General features: G+C 37.1%; 1 protein-coding gene across 2 annotated transcripts; it reads left to right on the top strand.

The window, feature by feature from the left end:
• The first annotated feature begins 6265 nt into the window (after positions 1 to 6265).
• On the top strand, positions 6266 to 18959 carry LOC140151083 (uncharacterized). Of its 2 annotated transcripts, none has more exons than XM_072173296.1 (8): positions 6266 to 6414; positions 9486 to 9830; positions 10847 to 10948; positions 11285 to 11383; positions 12786 to 12884; positions 13433 to 13543; positions 14802 to 15564; positions 16432 to 18959. In XM_072173296.1, the coding sequence occupies exons 2-7, from the start codon at positions 9528 to 9530 to the stop codon at positions 15456 to 15458; spliced, it is 1371 nt and encodes a 456-aa protein (XP_072029397.1). In that variant the 5' UTR covers positions 6266 to 6414; positions 9486 to 9527; the 3' UTR covers positions 15459 to 15564; positions 16432 to 18959. The 2 variants fall into 2 exon arrangements, with proteins under 2 accessions (XP_072029397.1, XP_072029406.1); XM_072173305.1 differs by lacking the exon at positions 6266 to 6414 and adding an exon at positions 9268 to 9344.
• The last annotated feature ends 628 nt before the right edge of the window (positions 18960 to 19587 follow it).

The following is a 19587-nucleotide window of genomic DNA, read 5'->3' as shown; positions in this document are numbered from 1 at the left end:
TGTGATCAGTGAAAACAAACATTTAAATAAGAATCTATTCTTTATGCATATCACACATTATTGCTTTAAGGCAGGAGAACGGGCAAAACATACCAAAGACGAAACACAAAACGAGCAAAAAAGGGGACAAATAATTTTGGTGATGCATAATATCACGCTCAGCTAGCCAAGCCTGTTCAGAAAGTAGTCCTGTTAGCAAGACTTCAGTCTTTATCATAAACATAATGACATCTACGGACCTGATATGCCAAGTTACAGTTACTGGAACTAGTTCAGAAAGGTGCTTCTTGACACCATGTTTAAATTATGGCAAATTTCCAATTTCTTTTGATTGATTTAGGCAACAAATTACAATGGTGAATAGCAGTGAAATAAAAGGTATCATATGAAATTGACTGAGCTACCCCTGGTAAAAGGGATGAAATACGGGTAAAATTGGAATTAAGATAAATTGGAGCAGTGCCCTGAAATATTTTAAAAACGTTGTTCATTTTCATTTGAATCACCCTATAGGATTATTTGACTACTTCCCTCCGCTGACGCATCAGGAAGTAGTCAAATCATCCAACACCTCGGAACCAGCTACTTCCCCTCAAAACATGATGTATTTGTATACTGCTGTAGACACACTTAACACACATTTTTATGGTCTACTGCGGCCGCGTAATCTTGAACATGATGACGAACAGGCATGCAACGCGGCACGCAACACTGGCGTGATTGTTAGACACGGCATGATCAAACAATCGTCCCTCATGAATATGCAAGAATTCACAGCATACAATGTACGGGGGCCAAGCCTGGAAATATGTGGGTTTGGAGTAAATTATGTCTGGTTCCACAAATAACAAAACGAGACCAAAGGCAGTGACAAATTTAATTTTTCAGCTTGCCCGATCGGGCAGGCAATAGTAAAAACATGGTTGCCCCGAAAATTACCCCAATTCCCGGCAAGAATTGTCAACAAAGTTGCATGTATACTCGTACTCATCATGTAATGCATCTAGTAAGTGTGCCAAATTTGGCAGTTAAATCCTTACGAAAATCTTTTCTCAGTTGAGTTGATACATATGAGCATTCATGAAATGCACTATAAAAATAAACATTTCTTTCACTACTCTTTGTTTCTTGTAGAAAATAATGAGCATTTTATGTGAACTTTTGTCAGTAAAATCACGGCGATTTAGTACCAGGCCGCGACAAATTTTTTATTTAGCTTGCCCGATCGGGCAGGCAATAGTCAAAAATTTGTTGCCCGAAAATTACCCATATTGCCGGCAACAATTGTCAGCAAAGTCACATCATGCAGTGTAGTGGATGTTTCAAAAAGTTTTCTGTAGCCCTATGTGCCAAATGAACACATATCAAACGGTAGGTCTCTACTCCTTGTCGCTTTCGAGAACCGCCTATTGAAAATTGGGTCAGACCCCCCCTTTTTGCTCACACGCGTCGCGGCATTAATTATCTTCCGAGTTTAGACATCCATATCTTCCCCAAGGGGTAAGCTACAGGGCTACAAATTGGAATCTAGGGTGTCTTTGACCCAAAGAACAAGATTCTAGACTCAAAAAAATGTATCTCACCCCCATTTGCTGATATAGACGTCTAAAAATACATGTTCGTGCTGACGCACATGACAAATTCCCATTTTTGACCCCCCTCCTCTTCATACTAGATGTCAGACATCATCTATTTTGCCTTTAGTAAGGCAATACAGGTTCAGGTGTGACCCCCTATAGCAGGGTAGACCACTCATTGGCTTAATAAAAATTTCATAGGGGCTCACAGATGACTCCTCAGCCAAAAGACCCCCCCCCCCGTTTGTGACCCCATTTGACCTTGTGGGAAATAATCCACCATATTACCAAACTCACACATATTTACAACACTTGCATGATGTTCCTCTGTACCAGAAATCTTAGTGGTGCTAAGCCATCTTCATGGTTTGATTCCAGAATCTTGTTATTTGGGTCAAAGACACCCTAGATTCCAATTTGTAGCCATGTAGCTTACCCCTTGGGGAAGATATGGATGTCTAAACTGGGAAGAAAATTAATGTCTGGACGCATGGAAGCAAAAAGGGGGGGGTCTGGTCCAATTTTCAATAGGCCGGTTCTCGGAAACGACAAAGAGTAGAGACCTACCGTTTGAAATGTGTTCATTTGGCACATAGGGATATGATATAGTGATTTTAAACAGAATCTGAGTGGGTGACCAGCCAACCAAGGTGATTTGAGATGGACTGACCCATTTTGCCAATTGTTATTATACGTCTCAATCTCGATGTACACATGTAAATACATGGGCAGCCGATGTCATCAGAGATGCCAGTGACTCATTGCCAAAAAACCTGAAAATTGGCTAAGCGTAACGAGCGAAGTGAGTGTAGCGCTCGCGTCATACGGCCAGGGGTCCAGGGGCCCGCTCAAGGGCCCCGGTGGGGGTCGAAGCTAGAGGGTTTCTACACATTTTACATTGTATTTTACTTTTAATGAAGGCTTCTGTAAATCCAGACACAGGTCATAGCTATTTGGCGAGGCATGAAATCCACACTTTCACCATCAAAACATATCTTGAAAATAGGTGTTATTGACTACAAATGTTCACTTCAGACGTGTTGTCAATATATAGATGAAACATTCACTTGAAATAAAAGTACATGCTTTTTGTGAGCTGTGACGGACCACAGTTTTTGGTTGTTCTGGAGAGGACATTCTGTTTAACAACATGATATCATCAGATATTTGCTACTTTGAGTATTGTGATTAAAAACTAATGCCTTGTCTTGTTAGAGGGAAGGAGAAGGTTAATTTTGTTGAACTAAAGTGAAACATTTACCCTTGGTTTTGTGTCAATTGCCGATTTACCCCTGTTCTGGAGAGGACACAGTTTTAACGCGAAATCAAGACACCAAAACTGGCAGGTTGTGATATTTTATACAAATATCCTCAGAACTAATTGTCCTGTTTTATGATTGCGGAACACCCTGAAGATTCTCAGTACAGATGCAAGTTTTGGCAGGAGCTACCAATTTAGTTCAATTTTGATAGTACCTGTTTTGGAGGGGACATCGCTTTTTTTCTTTAACACAGAATCTACATAATTACAAAAATGGTCATAATTTTCGCAATACTGGACCAATTTGTGCCAAATAACTTGAACTGTATTGTGTATGCTTCATACTTTGTTACCAAAGCAATAGCTACAAAGGAGGCTTATTTATATTCCTAAGAAATCATTCACAAGACATTCAAAATATGAAGTGGGACTCCAGAAATGTGTTAAGGGGGTACCTGTGACTATTTTTGCATTTTTTTCAAAAAATAATTACACACTCGTAACAAAAGTTATGTATATTATTGGGGCAAGGAATCCAATTACTGCACTGAAATGTCAGTGTCTCAAGAAAAGCGGTTCAGTATATGAAACGAGGTACATCCTAGTGGTACCTTATTTCTTTATCAAACCGCCTGTCTTGGATCACTGAAATTCCAGTGTAGTAATTGGATTCCTTGCCCCTATATTTATACATAACTTTTATTACCACTGTGTTATTAGTTTTTGAGAAAAATGCAAAAATAGACACTAATTTATTGAGGGGTGTAGTACCCCCTTAAAAATGCATGTAAATGCAAAAATCTGATATAAAAAGTTGTCAGAATTTAATGAAAATGCTCCTGTAGCTTCTCCTCCATAACACCCATCTAATGAAATCACCCATCCTACCACATAATATATAATGTTCCAATTTCAGGTAACCAGAAATGCTGAAGCACCATTTTGAAAAGTGCACACATAACCTGAAATAGCCCAAATACTGAAAAACCGGATTTCCCATTAAAACCGGAAGACTGGCATCTCTGTGTCATTGACGTCATAATATATGCATAAAACAGATATAAATTGGCTGAACTATTAAACTACAAATACGTCACGTAACGTCATGATGTTCATTAGCATGTCTGCCTGATCTGGTATGCATGGGATACGAGTGTCTAGTCTACCATCTGAAACATGGACGCTTAGAAGTTTTCTACTTTGTTTTGACTGTTTTTTTCAAGATTTAATTGGTTTTTAAATTTATTTAGTCTTGCCCGATCAGGCACAGCTATATTCAGAGTTTTTTTTATAATTGCCCAATGCCCAATAAAAATTTTGATTGCCCCGGGCTATCGGACAGGCGATTTGTCGCGGCCGGCGGCCTGCGAGACCGAGTGAATTAATTGAGATGTCAGACTCAGAGCCCAGTCAGTAGGTATGCTAGGTAAATTCAAATTTGCCATCAAACTGCATCATTTTACATATCAAATTAAAGCCCTTGAGTAAAGAAAGACAAAACTGAAAACATTTTTGTCATAGCACTTTCCGTAACAAAGTTACATCTTGTCAAAGATTGACTTTCATCAAAAAGATTTTGCTAGCAAAATTCCCCAAAACGGCATTTAGGGGTGTTTCTAGATCTTAATCTCATGGCGATAGCAGCTTTTTTTAATGGAACTGCTATCAATATCCCTCTAAAATTCCATGTGCGACTTGATTATCACCATAAAAAATCATATATTTGGGTCAAGTGAAGTATAGAAAACATATTTATGTAGGTTTCCTTCACCGACCTATTCTCGAAAAAAAATTTCTATGTAAATATGCATTGTGTTTGGGCCCCGGTCTTGGCGAATTTCGCTGACTAGCAAATGTGTTATTTCTGTTAACTAAGGTTTGCCTGGGATACCTACAGTCAGTCATGTAAGTCTCACAGACTGAGACTCACAGGCTGTGACACGCCACAGACATGACAGAGCAGGTGGTCAAAGCACGTAGTATTTTAGCCTACAAAAACAAATTGCTCCTGGCTCCAGTGAATCCAGTCTGCTTATTTCCAGGCTTGACAGGGACTTTGACTATTGATACATCATATTATCATACCACTAAGGGAAACATCAAAGAACACCGTTAACCTGATATATTTTCGTATCTAGTCAGTGAGTGCGTATTTTACGCTTTATATCTAGTCAGTGAGAGCGTATTTAGCAAGGCCGATCGCTGTGTAATGTGAGGTACGCCAGATAAAGGCGATTCGCGTAAACCGGCGCCAAAATGCACATAAGGCCGTGTAAAATTAATATTTTGGTTCTCGCCCTCCCTCCTCAATTTCTGGGATTTGTCAGATTTTTTTTTTTTTTTTTATAGATTTTTCAATTTTTTAGACTTTGGAATGATTTATGAAATCTTCATACATATAAATAAGTTTATTAGAGAACAAGCATCACTTCCAAGTCTTTTTGTGGTACTCTAGGGGTTTATCCTCAGAATCTCACATTTGAAAAAAAAAAAAAAAAAAGGGAAAAAAAACCAATAAAATAACAAAAAAACACAAAAAACAAAATACAAAACTACTGACAATGGTACCTTTTACATTGAAAAAAAAAAAAAAAAAAAAACCTCCCTCCTCATCAATTCATGAAAATCCTCTGACGAGAACCAAAACATTAATTTTATACGGCCTAATCTGTAATACGCGGAACAGTCATCTATTTTTTGTAATGTTTTTCCTATTTAGCAGCAATTAAAATGTTTAAAAACGTAATTATTTCAATATTTAGAATGACTTAGTGGTATGATAAATTAGTTATTAGGTTCAGCGTCGGTATAGTACGGGAAATATGCGTGCGCTCAGTGTCATACTGGGTTCAGCCTTGGCTTCACCCAGTATGACACTTCGCGCGCGATAATTTCCCGTACCACACCTCCGCTTCACCTAATAACTAATAGTACATGGCATTCATGGTCTGTCAATGTCTGAGTGTAGTAGTCTGTGCATTCACCATGCATTGCTGCCGAATTCTGCACCGCAGGCGCAGTGGCAATGCAGATGAGATTTTAACCTGCAAACAAGCCAATTTTATCGTTCATAGAAAACGTTTCATAAATAAACAAATGTACCGCACACTAGAATTTACCGAATATCAACGACACACGTAACTAAACATAAAGTATGACATAAAGTTCTTATGAAATAAAACCAAAACATGAGTCACATTTTTTACCTTACTGGATCCGCACCATACAACCGGAAGTCAAGCACTAATAATATTCATCATTTTTGCTCGTGAAAAATATTGTTTCATCAAATTCCGGTAAATATGCATAAAAAAACGTATATATGTTTAATAGAGTTAATACGTTGATATAAGTATATAAATATATAAAATAATGCAAAAAATATGACCAGAGTTCAAAGGTTAATGACCTTTTGTGGGAATTCAAGGGGAATTCCCTTTCCCAAAAGCGTTGCATTTTCCGGGTTTTTCTGTGGTACAAGCGGATGCAAGTCATTCTATTCACGTCAATCAGGATCATGTTGACTTAAGTTATGTAGAGAATTTGATGTGCTTCTTTTTCCTTCTCTTAAAAAAGGTAATAAACACGCCGCTCATTCAAAGAAGAAGATACAGCTCAGAATATCCATTTTATATTTTGTTTCATATACCAACAAACATTGTTTTTGTACACAAAAATTACAATGTCATAAAAGTACTGATTTCATATTTACTATTACTAGGATTTATATGAATCATAGACTTCATGCAATGATAATATATCACGATATTTGGTTTATGACACACCAGAACATGAGTATGCCTCATTCAATGTAACACCATATTTTATTGTTGTTTGACAATGACATGCATGCATGACGATTCTATTCCAATAAAAGATTGGATCTTTTCCCCCAAAAACAGATATTTTTTCAAAGTGTATTGCATGATTGCATGTCATTAATTCTGTTGCACAGGCATCTTTACAAGTTACGGAATTCTAATTGTACAGTTAAGGTAATTTTTTTTTTCGTAGACTCTAGTCTAGATCTTTCTCAAGTCTCAATTGATTTTGTAACTAATAATCAGGAATATCCTGTAAGCTTGATTTGTTTAAAGTTTGATACATGTACAATACAGTGGCATAGCGTCACTAGTGTGAGTCATCCTAGGGGGGCACCGGGCCTGATTGGGGGACACCTAGTACAAGGAACTTATACGATGTCCTCATTCACAAACTGATACTATCTGTCCATCGTATAAGACTGTTACCGCACGGCAACTGGTTGAAGGAATATTACACAGTCAAGAATAGGCTCCATCATTTTTTTTGTTCTGATCCCTCCCAGTCTCCCAAAACATCAAAACATCAAAAGCGTTGCACTTATACTTACTTAAGACTGTCCTTTTTCATATAACGCAGACAAAGTAGGGCCAACTTGCCTAGAAATGGTCAAATTTTGGCAAGAAATATCTCTGTGTAATCCTATGTAAGTCCCATATCACATCGGTATCGGCGATCGAGGTTTTTTTTTTCTGAAGTTTGGTTGGTACCCACCAGCGTCATGCATATGACGTGACACAGCTAAAATAAGCGACCGGGAATCGGGGATCGTTAAAACGTCAACAAATTTCAAAACACAGAAAGCAGTAAACTTATTGGCGAGCGGTCCAAATTTTGAGCCATAAGTTTACGTGGTGAACTAGGGGACACCAGGACTGTTTGGGGCTGTTTTTCGCGTTTCGGTAAATTAACAAATCGATCATTGTCGATTGGGGCCCGGGACATTATGTGACCCATATGTGTATAATATTTTATACATGTAGTGGTATGCAAAATATGCATGGCCACAGGAAGTCTAGATCATCAGGCTACATGTTAATTCTTTAATACGGTATTCCAAAATGATATGGACAATGAAAACTTGTGCATTATGATTTGGGATGACGGACATAAAATAAAGGCCTCCACTTGTATTTTCAGCGCGTATAATGTTCCAGCGCCGGCACAATGTGTAATTACACATGAAATTTTAATTTTGTGATACATGTTTATTTTGTATCCTCATTCCTAGCCTGAGGTACTCACACCTCCGTCACTACGATTTCCACTGGCCTTCTCCGTAACAAATGTCTGAGGCTCCTGAGCCTATCTGGTCCAGGGTACACAGTATCAAATTTTATTAACAAAATATCACTTCTTACCGTTCCTCACGTGAAGATAAGACTTAAACAAAACATATTTGGTGCATGTGTAAAAATGTTGATTACGATTGAAGATCGACTGTAAAATGACCAAATTTGTGACCGTAGCGATCGATATCGTCACCATAACAAAAATTAATGTCTCAGAGATAACACAGTGACCATGGTGGCGAAGAAATTTAATTTTTTTGCTGTGAAATGCAGATTTAATGAAGAAAAGAGATACAGGAAGTCTTCATACATGTAGTGTTATTTTTAAAACTGAACATGTGAGTAGCTTTTATGAATGCAGGGTGAACCTTTGAAACTGCGACATGAGTTCAGTGTGGCTGCCTCCATGTGCCCCAGTTTTTGCAATACTACGGAGGTCATGGCCCTATGGCGAGGAAGGAACCAATAGGGCCATGATGTGTCGAGCTACCTCATTCCTCACTATATTCTTCAGCTTATTTGTATTTCAATTTTGTCCATTTTTGTGCAACTCTAACCACTTTTTATTTTCTTGTCATAGACCTAGATCTGTATAACTTCTTTTTGAGACCCTGGGAGTCATTTTTTTAGTTTGACTTTTTTTTTTTTTTTTTTCTTCTTTCTTTTTTAAGTATACATGTAGGGTGCTTGCACGAAAGGTTAAAAGGTTGATAAAAATGACCTGCATTGAGAGTCGATCAGTCAAGTGTGCTGGAGCCTAGACAAACAAACTATTACGGTATCATCTGCTGTGAATCTTTGGCGAGTCATTCAAACCCATGCTTTGTAAGGAATACTAGCACTCTGTGGGTGATATTTCATTTTCACGTGCTCCAATATTGTTGTTGTGCCTCCAGGGCTAGTGACCCGTGGCGTACATGAAACCTGCCTATATAGGGAAATTCCCATTTTCCATAACTTTAGTTATATAACCTTCCTGGTTTAACTACTGACACTAAATACTGGTGTCATCTAGCAAAGAGGAAGTGGCAGTGCTTTCAGAGAAGTAAATCAAGCAACAAAAAATATCAAGTGAAGGTTTCGGTGTATTTATACAAAATACATTGTAGTTTATGAGCTGGAAAGAACCGTATTGAGACATGTTTTGCCTACTTACGTATGTCATGTGACTCGTGTGCTTGTGATGATCGAGGCTTGCACATTATTGATCTAATTTTTCTTCCCTAGAATTAATTGTTTTAAATATCGACTTCCTGTTCCTGTGTCAGGGTGATCATCTTTGAGTCCACTTGGTCTGGAGCATCAATCAGTTTAGGATCCACATTGTATTGCAGAAGTTGACTTGATAGGGTCATGGTGTGTGTGTGTGTTTGTTGCGGTGGGGTTGTGTTTGTGAGTAATAAGGATTGTATTCACAAATCCATTTCTTTTGGAATGTATGTTTTTGTCTATGGCACCGTATATATGACAATTTACAATACCATTATTGATAAAGACCATGTGCAATTAAAATTATTTGATTTTTTTTTTCAGGAACCCTAATGCATATCCAAGAATATCCTTCCATCAAACACAATGAGTGACATAGGAATGAACATCCCTGAAGATCAAGATGACATCACCATTTTGCATGATCTTCAACTCCACGATGAAGATGGTAATCCATACCCCATAGGCTCTCCACCTCAGTTTCAGTTCTTCAGTGAAGGAGGTGCTGGATCAACACCACCAGACACTGCAGGCTCTACTGTAGCACTGAAAACTGCCTATGACCATGTACGTGGACAAAATGAACAGTATCGGAAGCAGAATGAACATTTAAAAAAGATGTTTAAAGCAGCTACCGACAAACTTAAACAATCGAAAATGCTTGCACAAGTGAGTACCAGTATATTGTAGGGCCTAAATGTGGAAATGTCCACACTACATACAGTATTCATTTCCATGATTTTAACACTCTGTAATAACATTTACTTTGAAATCTGTGTACAATCCATAAATCCTGCCCCAATAAAAAACAAGAGAGCACCGGTAAGAACCTGTGAATAATGCATACATACGTATATGTAGTGTGAAAGCTCAGTATGGTACCATGAAATGATTCTTCTATATTACCGTATTGGTCCGAGTATAGTCCCACCCGTTTAAAAAAAAAAAAATCGGTTTTGGAGTGTCCCTGGACCTAGACCTAGATGCTAGGATCATTCATGGTTGACCTAAAAAAAAAAAAATTCAAGATATTTTGTATTTTTAATGTGAAAATTGATCATTTGTATTCATGTCATACTCTATTAATGATTTCAAAATGCATTGAATTTCCAGGGACACTCCAAAACCAAAAAAAACAAAAAACAAAAAAAATGGGGGGGGTGGGACTATACTCGAACGTGGGACTATACTCGGACGAATACGGTAGTTATGTCCAACATTGAGCAACATTGATGATTTGGTCAACATCATACATTGTACATTGATCAAAGTAAAGTAGAGAGTGACTTAACCATGATCAAAGTAAACAAAATTAAAGGTCCTTGACCCAATCGATATAGCCTCACCCCCAAATTTTTTCATCAAAATTGAGAATTTGGTATCAGAAGAAAGCTCATATTTTTCTCGTTATCTCAATGAAATTTAATGCCCGAAATTTGTTGCTGTGAGCAAATCACACATTATAACTTGAAGTATGTGTACTACAGACAAGAAACATGAAATTCAATTTCCTGTATATATATCTCCTTACTGATCAACATTGTCACTTCATTTAAATGACCCTTAATTATTGAGGGCTTGATCATGATCAATTTAAGCATTTTGAATAGCCTGAATATGTCAGCTATTTAGCCTATTTTGATAGTCATTTATATTGTTTTAATCTTTTTTCATCTGTATCCCAGGTAACACCGATATTAACCATCCATAGTGCTGCTGCAAGTGGTAATGTGGATCAAATTCATGAATTATTAGAAACTGGAATTGAGGTTAATGCCCGTAATTCTGTAAGTATTTGTTGAATCTGCTGCACGTACAATATGTTCAGTTGTTTGAAAAAGACATCATCACAACGCAATGTCCTATGGGGCACTGCAATATAATACAGTTATGAATAACTTGCAAATTCATTGTCTGATTCAGTTGATATTTTGAAAATAAGCTTTTTGACTGTTGAACCATACCATAAAAAGAAGATGCTCAAATCATGAAGTATCTCTTTAAAAAGCAAGTATCACTTTAGCTTCACATAGTGGAGTTTGCTTTTGGTGTATTAATTAATGCTTAATTAGCATCATTGATTCCATCATTGATCATTTGTTATCTATTTGTTGATTTCACAGGAAGGAAGAAGTGCATTACATACTGCAGCAACCAGTTCACAAAGCAATGTGTGCAGTTTATTATTACACGCCAAAGCTGACCCAAATGCAGTAGATAATGTAAGTGGTTGATCAGAACAATAATGGGAAGTTAGTTAAGAAAAAAGACTGTTGAGAATGATGGAGGTAGTAACTGCATAAAGTAACATATGACCTTGCTGCTAATTAATCTACATATCAGTGCTAAATTTGGCACTTAGCACCAAAGCAACACTTGATTGTTGTGGATTCAGCATATTCTGTGCCCCTTCCCCCCAAACTTTGTAGTTTGTTGGTGTAGGGATAGGGGAGATGTGAGGTAAAAGTTAAATAGGAGTCAATTCAATGCAATATAATTGCAATTACAGTATTTGCTTGAGGAGAAACACATTTCCAGGACACTGGGGCAAAAATATAAGGCACTAAACTTTGCACAACTAAACACATCAAAAGAAATAAGTCCCCCTCTGAAAATGTTGTCATAACATCGTAAAGTAAAACTTTGTACCAATAAAACTTACTTAGAAATAATTATATGATTGTTTACTAAGTGTTTTGTGAAAATGAAAGATGTCCATGACTTCATGGCTGAATTAACCCAAATTGAAGACAAAAACTGCCCTTTCCAAAAGTCACAAAGTAGGCCTATGCTTGTTAACTGCAAGGCGTATTGGGTTTGGGACAAGGAATGGAACTGGCCATCTTACAACTCACTGTGCTGAACTCTGCACCAAGGGGATTTGCATGGCTGAATGATCAAGAATCGATACATATTACAGTAAATGTTCCCTTGGTGAGGATTTTAAACTGCACTCAAACACAATGGGTTTCCATTAGTAACAAGCCATGAATCAACTTTTGTGACAAGCATAGGTCTACTTTGTGACTTTTGAAAAGGGCAGTTTTTGCCTTCAATTTAGGCTCATTCGGCCCTGAAGTCATGGAAATATCTCTCATTTTCACACAGCACTTAGTAAACAGTCATATAATTATTTCAAAGTTAGTTTTATTGGTACAAAACGAAACCTTCCAATGTTATGACGACATGTTCAGAGGGGGACTTTTTTTTTGATGTGTTTAGTTATGAGAATAATATAAAACACATGAGTAATTATTTTGTATTCAAACGCCAAATTTAATCCAATGTGTACAACCAAATACATTTTCTCATGTTTGTTCAACCATGCAGCAATAGGTAAGACCATTATATATATGTAGTTTAGAACTTGGTGGCACTTTATTGCTTGAGAATGCTAAATTATTTTTATGGCTGTTCATCCTAATGGACCACAGTAAATTTGGGTTTACTGACTATTTAACATCATTATCATAATGCTCATGTATTTTACTTTAGTCCTATGTAAATCAACTTTCAGCAATCCATTCAGAGCGAAGAAGCTCTTTCTTAAGTGAGCTTCCAACTTTTGCTTTGTGAACCAGTTTCAATGTCACCCAAACGTGTTGTATTTTTGTTTCCATGCAGGATGGAAGATGCCCAATCCACATTGCTAGTAGAAATGGTGATCTTGAAAACAGCAGCCTTCTTATTGAATTTGGAGCAGATGTAAATGCAATGGATAGGGTAAGGAATGCATTGTGTATTCAATTCATGATATTGATATAGGGCCATCTTAATTGCTGTAAGTATTAAATACATTCAGAAAGATACCCTTAGAGCTGTAATTTGATATAGTGTACTTATCATAATCAACCTTAAACATTCTCCACTTAAAAAACAAAATAGCAAGGTAGCAAAGTGGGTGGATGATCAATAGAGCACAAGATTGAAACTAACATTGCAGATTGTGACTTGAAACATGTTCTACAGGTTTGTAGTTTTGGGTTGGAAAAGTTATACTTTGATCAGTCCTAAATAGACAGGCCTTATAACATCATAGATTAATCTCTTTTTTGGGGGTGGGGTGGGGGTGGGGGCTAATTTCTTATGACATCTCACCAGAAGTAATAAGAGTTATGAGTTCATGCCCTGTGCATCGTATTTGTATTGTGGTGTTATGAAGATTCTACAGCTGAATGATGTCTTAGGATTGAAACAAAGAAAGTTTCAAAACCAGGTTTGATTGCTTGCACAAAACATCTTACTGTTGTATTGTGGGCATTTTGTTTCAGGATGGTAGAACACCTCTTCATATAGTAGCAGCAAATGGTTATCCTGAACTATGTAAGCTATTAATTGATGCTGGGAAAGAAAATGGTCTTGAAATTAACCAAACTGACATGGTAAGTGAGTGGGTTTGGCAGTAAACAAAAGCTTATATTAGTCACTTCTTATCTCAAGAATCTTTCTTGGATCAGGGATGAGGAGATAGATGTTGGTATTAGAATAATTCCCATCACCTAAGTGTTTGCTTTTTTGTCAAGATTTTGTTTATTTCAATTTTTTTAGTGACAAATCAATTATTCTCAATTCTCAAAGGAATATAATTTTAAAATACTAGGTCTGTCCTTTTGATGATTGCAACGTGTTCCCAGAGCGTGTAATATTTCTAACCAAAGTTTTGTAATTTTGCTCAAAACTATCAAATGTAGTAGTCAAATTGTTACAAGGTACTCATGAAGATGCAGTAATCCAGGTTTAGGTGTTACCTTATACTAGTGGTGTGTGTAATAATGATAGTGTGTGTAATAATGAATAATGAAATAGTCACCTCAAGCTTTTCCTTTATCCAAATGTAAGAAACGAGAACCAATAAATCAATCAACTTTCATTAGATGTGTTCCAGTCTCCTTGTAAAGTGAGGTATATTATCCTTGTTATAAAAAGATGTAGGTCTCACTCTTGAAACTTTTACATTAAGCCATACAGTGCGAACAAGTGACACTTGTCACCTGTGGATTACTTTGTTATCTATTTGTGTATAAATATTATTAAAAATGATGTTGTCCCTAAAGTTGATTGAGTGCATAGCTTGGGATTAACAGTTTACTTACTGATACATAAAAAAAACTTTTTTTTAAAAATGTATTTCGCATTAGGTTTTCCATTTCTGACAAACTTTGAGACATAGGTTTTTATTACGGTGGCCTTCCCAGAAAATATTTTCACCTGTACATTTTACTTCACTTGTACCCATAGACTAATACAGACTATTCACCAACAGCCAAAGTCCCAGTATCACCTGTTAATGAGGGCCAGTCATTCCAAGAAGTGTGAGAGATGAATGAACTGCTATATGCACATACATTGTACTGCATATTTTTCCGGTCTTATCACATAAACATGAAGAAATGCAACGCTCTATCGTCACAATAGTATCGTGTAACATGAAGGCATGCACCGCTGTTCGCTGGCGAGATTTGTTAGACAAGCACAATTGAACAATCAGCCCTCATGAATATGCGAAAATTGACTGCATACAAAGCACAGGGACTTTGACTGTTGGTGAATAGTCTGTTATTTTCTTAGTCTGTGCTTATACCATTATAACATGTAAGTAGTTAATCTCATAATATATATTTTTGCTGTATAATGTTTCAGTATGGGCAAACACCTCTTTCAATGGCAAAAGTCAATGCGCATCAAGATGTATTCAAAATACTTGAGGATGCTGGTGCAAGTTTACCTTCAGAGGACAATGACCACCATCTGAGTGACAGAGCTGATGATATAATCCATGGTAACAGTGAAGTACCTCCCCAACAGCAAATACCCAAACTTTTACAAATCATACAAAGCCTTTATCGAATCCTGGGAATACTTATCAACAGGGTGGATGTAATTGCTGCTGAATTTCCTGATATCAGAGAGAGAATTGAAAAGTTAATTTTGTCAGCTCAGCTAACAGAAAGCTCTGATGTGAGTGAATTGAACTCAATTGAACAAACAGTTGAGGGTGTAATTGGATTAGAAGATTGGTTGACTCATCGACCACAATCGGAGCGGGACAACGTGGTTGCTAGTGGACAGACAGATCTAGAGAGACAACTGGCAGACGTCAGGAAAGAACTATCAGTAGTAAGAAATCAACTAGAACAAGAATGTTATCAAACTAAAGCACTGAATGAAAAGGTAAAAAATCAAGAAGTTGAAATCGGAAGACTTATGACAGATGCAGAAAATCTTGATTTATATAGTGCTACCAATCTTGGAGAACAAGAAGGTGAAACATATGACATAGGACGCTTGTTTTACTAAACTGGGTTCTTTGGAGAAAAATGCCAAAGATTTGAGTGAGCTTGTTCAGCATCAATATCGTCAAAAAAGGGATCTCAACCAAGACAGGTGCAGCAGATGAAGCAAGGTTAGTATTGACAAGGTCAACGTTTGAAAAAGGGGTAGGTAAGCAAGAGCAATAGGGTTATTCCAAGTCAGTGACATGGAAATCATCACCATGTCTATGATGCAGTCAGAAACCCTTCTTTTGAATGTTTTTCTATTGAAACCCATAGCACCTTTTGAGTAATTTGTTATGCTTTTTCAAATCCATGATATACATCAGGGACATGCCCAGAAACCTTCAATTTGAGAAGGGGTGGCTTCAATCCCAGGATGAGGTCAGCAGGGAGGGGGATGAGTGACTACAATGTTCTCAAAATAGGCTTATTTGGACATAACAGCCAGTGGGAGGGAGATGACACCTGCATGCTACACCAATGGGCATGCACCACCAAATTTTGTTATTATGATTAGTTCTGAAGAATATAATAGTAAGTTTTTGCAAAGTAATGGCAGATGGAAACTCATACGTACTACACCCCACAGAGAAAAATAATGAGCCAATTAAGTTACGCACAAAGCAGTGGCACAAAATATTATGATGGCATAAAAATGTATACTTACTAGGAGAATGATCCAATTTGATTTGCCTGCCACACCTCAACTCTGTAGCAATATCTGTCAATGCAACAGGCAAAACTTGTACAATAGATTGGTTAACCCATTAGAGTAGACATTTTGGCAATAATCCTACATGCAGCAAAACATATTTCAGCCCTAGTACTTGCTGTCCTTAATTTGAAAAATACAGGTTCCAACCAGTACTAAAATCTTCATTTATATTGGGTTAGTAATAGTAGAGATGAGCCTGCAAGATAGATTATCCTCATTTTGTCTGGTGTGCATATATTTCTTTACAATGATTATAATCATCATATGTTTTGTTTTACAGTATCCTCTTCACTTCCAACTCCCCGACAAATCAGACAGCCAGTACAAGGCGTACTTCATCTCTGCAGACTGAGAATGGAAGATCGAGAAACATTCACCAGATACATGACATACGGCTACCACCTGGTGACTTGGACCAGCAGACAGCTACCAGTAGACCTCAAGTTGTTATCAACTCTCAAAGACAAGGAGTCATACCACAAAGACATGGATCAACTGGACATATGCCTATGAGTGCAAGACAGCAGGAGCTGATCAAACAACCTGGCCCAGACAGTTGGCCTCGTGATCAACGCAATAGCTCTCCTGATCTACGGAGACTCTCTCAAAGTGACCCAGCAAGAATACAAGATTCAGGTACTGCTAGGCAGACTCCAAACAGATCCCCAGCTTTTGTCCCTAGGTCCCCATCTAGAGAAGTTTCTAATCAGCCATTTGATTCTGTCAGGGGCCCACCAGCAGTTGAGTATGCCTCCCAAAATCAAACTAGGTATGTAGAGGGGCTTCCCAAATGCATATATATATCAAGATGGTTTTCCCCTATACCAGGAAGAAATGTAGGACAAACAAACCAGAGATATGTGCAAATTCCTACAGCAGGAACAGCACAAGTACAAAATATATTTCCCATTTCATGTAGTGATGAAAGGCAGCGGATAGGCTCCGCAGATCAGATTGCTATACCTGGAGGAAGAATACCACAAGAAGGTGTTTGGAATGAACAGGTGTTTGAGCAACAAAGAGATGAGCTTGCAACAGGCCATGAACCACTCCAGCAACAAAGATACAATCAAGAACCACCTCAAAAACAAATGCAGTGTCCTGTTTGTGGGCGAAAGTTTGACCCTGAAACACCAGAGGCAAACATGAATGCACATGTTAACAGACATTTTGATGGCAATGCAGATGTAGGGGGGGATTTTGAAGTACTCCCTTCACAATAATGTGGAATTTTTAGCTTTAGATTAGGAACTGAAATTTATATGAGTCAATTTCCTTTTTCCATTATCTCCCATCAGTCTGTCCATTGTAGCACTCCAGGACAGTGACAACTTGAAACGAAACTTGGTATGGTGATAAAGTATGATAAGATCTGGTGCTGTATAGGTTGGTGTCCTATTATTCCCATATTATAAATATTAATTAGCTCATTGCATATTTAGTTCAGCATTCCATTAATCCACTGCCATGTTGGTAGAGTGATAGATTAATTTAAATTTGGTTGGTGATCAATCATGATGAGGTCTTGGGCTGTGTATTTTTTGTGTCAAAACATTATACATAGGAATGATTTTTGTGTGTAGCTCTCTTTGTTTCCAACTTAATGTGAAAAATATAAAGACTATATGAAAATCTCTTGATTTTGACAAAAGAAAACTTTAAGTACCGATCAATCAGCAGACTTAAATGAACCTTAAATTTACACTCTTCAAGTACTTCCCCTATCCATATCCCAGAAATGCATAGGGAGTAACCGGTTGCTATGCCCTAGAGGTGAGGACAATGTGACAGTGGGGAATGTAATGCCCGCATTGGTCTTCAGGGGAATGTATGTAAATGTAATTAGTCTGAATAGAACATTACAAGACATTTCTCCACATTCCCTGGGATATTGGTTGGGGGAAGTACTTGAGTGGTGCATTATTAGTGAGGTTTTTTTGCTATCCCAATATTTATCTACATTATCTGTATGAATGATAATACATCTGTATCAAGTTACATCTTGATAGTTAATTAGATGACTTGAAATATGTGGTTTATGTTATATAATTTACATCAAACTCATTTATATGTTTCATACTTTGTCCACATGCTCTGAGAGCTATGAATGCCTTGATAAGATATCTGGGCTGTACTAGTACATATACCTTAGCATTCTTTTGGTAACTAGTCAGTTGGACTGCTAATTCTAATAAGTGGCAGGTCTGACTTTGGGATAACTTAGACTGATCTAAAATTTTGTTTCTTTAGATATTTCTCAAGCAAAATGTTACCCCACTAAAAAGGTGTAAAATACTAGTGGCTCAAGATAGTCCTGTAAGCAATGTACATGTAGGGCCATTCATGGATGCATTGCTACATTGTATGTAGCACAATGTGCCTTATATTAAATGTATAATAAATTTTCATGGGTACATGTACATTATACATCTTTATGATGCTTTACAAATTAACACATGATTTTTCTCCAATATTTCCGAATGATAAACAATCATAGATTCTTTCAGTTCCTAGTCTTGTAGTTTCAAATGTTGTTTATATTATTTTATGTAGTATATTTTGTAAGCTGTCTTTTATTTCTCCCCATACATGTTTTCTGTGATTCTGTTTCTATGAGTCCATTTGGCTTCCTCAAGGTAGTAGCTTCCGTATGTGATACACACATGATCAAAGGCGGTGTATCACACACGGAAGCTAAATGAACTATTATATGAGCTGTAAATTATTACCAGTATGTAAAATGTTTATTTTATTGCAGAATATTGTGATTCCGTACAGTCAATAATAATAGGTCTAATTGTTGTAGAATTGGTATCAAAACCTTGATGATTCCAGTTGAAACTGGATAAACTGCCTTTAGCTAAAAAGGAAATAAGGTTGTGAAATCCTTACTTTGAAAATCCTATCCCCAAGAATTTGTGTGGATAAACCATGTGTCTGGATAAAATCCTCCTGTTGTCTGAATGGAATGATTTAGCTAGTCTGTCCTGCATAATCATTATCACCATTATGATTCTTTGGCTGCGGAGCTGGAGACTACAAGATTTCTTCATGCACAGTGATTTTTGGCAAGTGCAACTATCTGTATTGCTTGAATGCCTTCATAATACCCTAGAACATGTTTATGATGTTGGATGTAGATTCCTAGCACATATGTTGGGTGTAGGTTTGTGGTGCGTGGACATCCTAGTCGTCTTTTGCCACAATCAGCAAATGGTTGTTTACAATCAAACCTTTAGCAGAGTTACTGGCAGAGTCGCTGAGTTAGGTTAGGGTCATTTTGAGGTTGAGTCATTTAGTTACTAACTAGTATTGTGGCTATTCAATTGTCTATAAAGTATTGACTATGAGATGACTTGACAAGCCAAAATGTTCTCATTGAGGGAAATGATAGTAAAATGTTCAAAACAGCCATAAAACCTTGGTATATATATGA

The sequence above is a fragment of the Amphiura filiformis genome, chromosome 1 (genome assembly GCF_039555335.1).
Source record: "Amphiura filiformis chromosome 1, Afil_fr2py, whole genome shotgun sequence".
Taxonomy (NCBI): domain Eukaryota; kingdom Metazoa; phylum Echinodermata; class Ophiuroidea; order Amphilepidida; family Amphiuridae; genus Amphiura; species Amphiura filiformis.
The sequence above is the reverse complement of the archived record's forward strand: the minus strand, read 5'-3'. Positions and strand labels throughout refer to the sequence as shown.

Excerpts from the sequence above, each read along its gene's own strand:
- LOC140151083 (XM_072173296.1), top strand. The coding sequence starts at position 9,528 with ATGAGTGACATAGGAATGAACATCCCTGAAGATCAAGATGACATCACC. Across the intron at positions 11,384-12,785 it reads ACCCAAATGCAGTAGATAAT|GATGGAAGATGCCCAATCCA; the intron begins GTAAGTGGTTGA and ends GTTTCCATGCAG. Across the intron at positions 12,885-13,432 it reads ATGTAAATGCAATGGATAGG|GATGGTAGAACACCTCTTCA; the intron begins GTAAGGAATGCA and ends ATTTTGTTTCAG.